We start from the raw sequence: 6335 nt of genomic DNA on the forward strand, positions 1-6335 counted from the left end.
CTGACGGAGGGGGGGGGGGAGGCCGGATCACAAAGGCACGACTGGAGGCTTGGCAGTAGGCGGAACAGGAGGACGGCCCTGAGGGCAACCAGGGACGGAGATGAAGACCTCGGGGCTGATAGCTTTGACCTCTCTGATAACACAGCACAGAGTCATAACAAACAGCCAGTGTTTAGATAGCTAGGGGTTAGCTAGTCTCACTTAGTGGGGGCAGAGCACATTGGCACGTAACTGTATGTCCGTGACATCTGGGTTTGCATTAACCCGGCAGAGGACGCACACAGTAGCCACGGCAGTTTCAGACATGAGCTCTGGAAAATGTTCCGATAAATTCAATCGCGTGTTCCTGATTATGCGACATTAAATGTATTAAAATAAGCGCATTTACACACAGTCAAACTGACTGTGTCGAAACTAGTGCTGGGCAAGTTAACGCGTTAACGGCGTCAACGTTAGCATTTAGCGCTGCTCTTTTTCGTTTAACAAACAGACCGCTCCAGTTCGACTGCAGGCGCGGCGTGCTAACGGTGCTAAAGGAGCTATTGTCTCAATCTATACACATCTTACCCTACAGACTGTGTTTCTTACAGATTTGCACAAATATCCGACAATAATCCTTTTTAAATATGTTTTTCGAATTTTCAAATTATATCGCAATCGCAATTCCTGTCAAAATAATTGCAATTAGATATTTATTCAAAATGGTTCAGCCTTATTGTGACGTCATGTTTACGCGTCGCGGCACCAGAGTCCAGGCACCGTTTACCAGTTAGCTTCGTTAGCTTCGTTAGCTCCTTTAGCGCCGTTAGCGCGCCTACAGTCAAATTGGGCAGCACTATAAATAACCAGCGTACTTGTGTACTGCGTATGTGTGCCTCTGTTTTTAAAGTTTAGCGTTACTTTAGAGACTCATTTTCGTTTAATAAACATACCGCTCCGGTTCGACTTTAGGCGTGCTAACGGTGCTAAAGGAGCTAACGCAGCTAACTGGGAAACGTTGCCTGGACTCCGGCATGTAAACATGACGTCACGCGGGTCTTTTTCCGGTCAGTCGTCATGGAAACGCGCCATGCGCTAATGTGCGTTAACGCTGGCGACGTTAAACGGTGTGTGTTAGCGTGCTCAGCGCTCGTCAAAACAAAATGTCTATATAACATTGTATCTCTCTCCCTTGTCACTCGACAGCTCTGCGACTCTTCCCTCCATGATTAAGTGCGTCGAGGAGAACAACGGCGTGGACAAGCACATCAGCCGCTTCATCCTCCCCATCGGCGCCACCGTCAACATGGACGGCGCCGCCATCTTCCAGTGCATCGCCGCCGTCTTCATCGCGCAGCTCAACAACGTGGACCTGAACGCCGGACAGATCTTCACCATTCTGTGAGTCCGTGGGACAAAAAATCTTATGCTGGTATTTGGTTGTTTTTACCCAAAAATCACGTGGTTATTTCTTTACGTTTCCAGGGTGACGGCCACAGCCTCCAGTGTCGGAGCAGCAGGAATCCCAGCCGGAGGGATCATCACCATCGCCATCATCCTGGAGGCCATCGGCCTTCCCACCAATGACCTGTCCCTCATGCTGGCTGTGGACTGGATTGTGTGAGTAAAACCCTGGAGACGTCCAAATAAAGAAAAAGTTTCAGAACATCATAATATGAAAGCTAATGTTATGAGTCAGCACAATATCTACTTAAATATCTGTATCAGAGTGAAGTCAACATCTAAGTCAAAGTAAGTATCATGTAATGTAATTTTTCATCATTTTTTGTCAGTTTTTGCTATTGCTGGGCATGTTAACGGCGATTAGCAGCTGTCAACGTTAGCGCATGGCGCGTTTCCGTGACGACTGACCGGACAAAGACGTGCGTGACGTCATGTTTACGTGACTCCCGATATGTTAAAATGAGTCTCTAAAGTAACGCTAAACTTTAAAAACAGAGGCACACATTAACGCAGTAACACAGGTACGCTGGTTATTTGTTGCGCCGCCCAGTTCGACTGTAGGCGCGCTAACGCCGCTAAAGGAGCTAACAGAGCTAACGGAGCTAACTGGTAAACGGTGCCTGGACTCTGGTGCACAATAAGGCTGAACCATTTTGAATAAATATCTAATTGCGAATCTTTTGACAGGAATTGCGAGTAAGATGTGTATAGATCGAGACAATAATGAATCTAAAACGGTATTTTTGACACACATTTTGGATTTAACCAATATCGTGCCTCCTGCGATTTGAAAATTGCAGTAGGTCGTATTGCTTTTTCGATATAATTTCGATTAACTGTTCAGGCGTACATCACATTGTTTTTTTTTTTCACTCAGTCGTCATGGAAACGCGTCATTACGTTATTGTTGACGCTGTAACGTGCCCAGCGCTAGCTTTTACATCAAGTACTTAAAAACAAATGCTAATTTGTCACGTCAAGTCACCAAGATTTCAACGTCAACAGCGTCCATCTTATACTGAAGGTTACAAAAGAGTCAAAGTGAAGAAGTTTCCGTCCTCACCTTTCACAATGCACCATGGGAACTTACTGTACTGTTTTTTCCCCCATGTATCCAGTGTGTTTTTCCTCACCGAAGGCTATTTGTACTAGAACCAGCACGAGTCATCTCCTGCGTTCAGGTCGTCACCTTTTGCGACATTCAACACCGTTGACTGTTATTGTAAATAACACAGAGGTTAAATATGAAATGGAAGTAGCTTAAAGGTGCATTTTGTCGTGGCTGATTGACCTACCCCGACTTCACCAAAATGATGTCGGAGAATAATGGCGGCGCCCATGGAGTCACGGGAATAGGCTATAAACTTTACTTTTCTGCGTGTAGACTTGTTTTAGACACCGCAATTTTATCACAACTCTTTTTTTCACGTAATGGCGTGAAATAATGTCGTCGTTGCTATCTGTTAGCATGAAGATATGTAGGGCTACGATAAAAGTATACTCATGACGTTACATATCGATATATGTATCGCTTTTATACGGTGGCCCAGAGGTGTCAGGCCAAATACAAACGCCACAACACAAATACAAACACAAACGCCACAACACAAATACAAAAGCCACAGCACAAACACAAACGCCACAACACAAATACAAAAGGCACAACGCAAATACAAACGCCACAACGCAAACACAAAAGCCACAGCACAAACACAAACGACACAACACAAATACAAACGACACAGCACAAATACAAACGACACAGCACAAATACAAACGCCACAACGCAAATACAGACGACACAGCACAAACACAAATGCCACAACGCAAATACAAACGACACAGCACAAATACAAAAGCCACAACGCAAATACAAACGACACAGCACAAATACAAACGCCACACCGCAAATACAGATGACACAGCACAAACACAAATGCCACAACGCAAATACAAACGACACAGCACAAATACAAAAGCCACAACGCAAATACAAACGACACAGCACAAATACAAAAGCCACAACGCAAATACAAACGACGCAGCACAAATACAAAAGCCACAACACAAACGCCACAACGCAAATACAAGCTAGTACAAGCTAGGTAGGATAAGTCCCACATCCCGTTTGTTTGGATGGGCTCTGGAACGCAGCAGACGGCACAAGCTACGTATAATGTCCGGACAATTTGGTTTGCGTACATTTTGTGGAGCACCGTAAATCTGAATCGACTGTGAGACTTTGGCTGGGTTTGACTCTCCGAAAAACGCCAGAGATTATGGTTAAAAAACGCTGACTCGCTCCCTCTGTGCCCGTTGTGAATGTAGGGATCGTACCACCACGGTGGTGAACGTGGAGGGCGACGCTCTGGGCGCCGGCATCCTCCACCACATCAACCAGCAGGAGATGAAGAAACAGCGGGAGCTGCTGCAGCATCCGGAGGGGGAGCTGGCCGAGGTGAGGGTGGAGGCTGTGGCCAACGCCCGGGCCGAGGAGGAGACCTCGCCGCTGGTCGTGCACCAAATGAAAGGCGGAGAGTCCATGCCGGAAGCTATCGAGTCTGTTCTGTGAACGCAACAAGATTCTCTAGGTTTCTTTGTTTTTGTTTGTCTCTTTCCCAGTGACATTTGGCCTTTTAACACATCTGACATTGCTGCTGAGGGGGGGGACAACTTTTTTTTTTTTTTTTTTTACAAAGTGCCATAGTAACAGAATTGACAGTCCTCACGATGCATTTTGCTGCTACTGTTTTGACATGTGGTCATTTTAATTTGTGTCTCAGTAGTCAGTTTTCCACATTTGAATGCAAATTAGGATTAACGCGGATGTGAAAATGTACAATTTTCAAAACATCAGTTCATCAGTTTATACCCCCCTCCAATTTTTTTTATCTTTTTGTCATAGAAACAAACTCGTATGTGTGTAATATCTCTAAAACATTCCCTTAAATGTCATAGTTCCGTGAGTCTCATGTACCGTATGAGATGCTCGTGGCCATAGATTTGTATGTTAGAGCATTATCGAGTACTTTTCCTTGTTTTTAACTTAACCCGGTGAGCCTCAGTAACTATACAGCTCTATTTGCCAAAATCAGACTCGCTAAAGTGTCTAACAAATGCCATAGTGTTCAGGAAGCCCTACAAACTGTCTTCTAATGAGATAAAAATCGAATTAATGATAGTTTCCAGGTTAGAAACTGTGGTCACAATCCAGGCAGAGATGTTTACAGTCTGTTTCCAGGCATGTGTTTGCTGACCGTCAGTAATGTCAAACATTAACCCCTAAAAAGTGAGTTTGACCTATTTAACTGATCCACTGTCTCATGTAACATGTTGACCCAGTGTCTCCAGCTGACTCAGTATGGTTAAAAAAAATAGAAGAACGCTGGACCAACTGTATTTGAAATATAATATGTTTACAGGAACACGTTGCCAAGATGACCTTTTGGAAAAATTCTCACTATTTATCCCTAAAAAAAAAAAAACCCAGAACCCTAGGTTATTTATATGGTGCTAATTCTCTCACAGAATAAAGGAAAAACTCGTATAGCTAAATAACCAACATGCTAACGATCTAAGTGGTCCATTATCTTGACAAATGTGTCTCGTAGTCTGTGTACTAATACACCAAGAAGACTCAAAAGTTAGTTTAGTTGCTGGTTAGCGAGCTACGACGTAGTGTTAACGTACAGTTAGTTAGCTACGACTAATTCCAAGCTTTAGCTTGTTTAGCTACCCTGTAAAGCTACTTGTTAGCTTATGATGGACACAAAAGAGCTCCCAGTTCTAACAAAATATAGAGGCTAAGCTAATCTGTGGACCCCTAACATCCAATGACAAAATGTTAGTTTTGTTTGTTGTCGTTTAATTTAGCCAGCTAAAGCAATGATATCTGTTAGCTAGGATTGATTCTTGGCTGAGCCTTAGCAACTACAGCTATCCGATGTTTTTCTTAATGCACAGTTGACATGGTTGACCAAAATTAGAAATTCAACTAATTATGTATCCAGCATTTCTCCAAAAATCATAAAGAAAACTAAAAACTTTGCTTAGTTGCTGATTAGCGAGCTACGACACAATGTTAACATACAGTTATCAGTTAGCTATGACTAATTCCAAGCTTTAGCTTGTTTAGCTACCCTGTAAAGCTACTAGTTAAAGTTTAACCACTTATGATGGACACAAAAGAGTTCCCAGTTCTAACAAAAATTAGCGGCTAAGCTAATCTGTGGACCCCTAACATCCAATGACAAAATGTTAGTTTTGTTTGTTGTTGTTTAATTTAGCCAGGTAAAGCAATGATATCTGTTAGCTAGGATTGATTCTTTGCTGGGCCTTTAGCTAGTTTAGCGGTGTTATGTAATGCAAGGTTGGCTAACCTGTAAAGCTACTTGTTAGCTGGAAATTTAAACTACTTATGACTGACACAAAGAGCTCCCTGTTATAACAAAAATCAGAAATTAAACTAGTCGATGAACCACTCAAAAACAGCACCAAGACAAAAATGTGTTTGGCTTTGCTTGTATCCAGCTAAAGCAATGATTACTGTTAGCTAGTATTAATTATTGTCTGTGCCTTAGCAACTTTAGCTATCCGGTGTTTTTTGTAACGCACAGTTGACATGGTGGACCAAAATTAGAAATTCAACTAATTATGTATCCAACATCTCTCCAAAAATCATAAAGAAAACTTAAAAACTTTGTTTAGTTGCTGATTAGCCAGCTAAAGCAAATGCTAACATGCAACTGCAACAGTTAGCTATGAATTATCCTACTTTTCTTTTTTTGGCTTGGCTTTAACTCGTTAAGCTATATGTTTATGTAGGTGTGAGCTAATATTTTGGTGGCTATCATGATAAGATGGAAATTGTAATGGTGGACACGGAGGTCAAA

The 6335-nt window shown here is 42.6% G+C and overlaps 1 protein-coding gene across 1 annotated transcript in view; it reads left to right on the forward strand.

The window, feature by feature from the left end:
- Positions 1 to 4015, forward strand: part of LOC310933901 (neutral amino acid transporter A-like) — a gene marked incomplete at both ends in the record, with an annotated part of 16833 nt that extends 12818 nt beyond the window's left edge. Inside the window, 3 exons of the mRNA XM_083897471.1 lie at positions 1186 to 1380; positions 1465 to 1599; positions 3772 to 4015. Coding sequence (XP_083753597.1) covers positions 1186 to 1380; positions 1465 to 1599; positions 3772 to 4015 — 574 coding nt within the window. The remainder of the gene's footprint in view (positions 1 to 1185; positions 1381 to 1464; positions 1600 to 3771) is intronic.
- Between the last annotated feature and the right edge of the window lie 2320 nt (positions 4016 to 6335).

The sequence above is a fragment of the Microchirus variegatus genome (genome assembly GCF_963457635.1).
Source record: "Microchirus variegatus genome assembly, chromosome: 11".
NCBI classification, from domain to species: Eukaryota; Metazoa; Chordata; class Actinopteri; order Pleuronectiformes; family Soleidae; genus Microchirus; species Microchirus variegatus.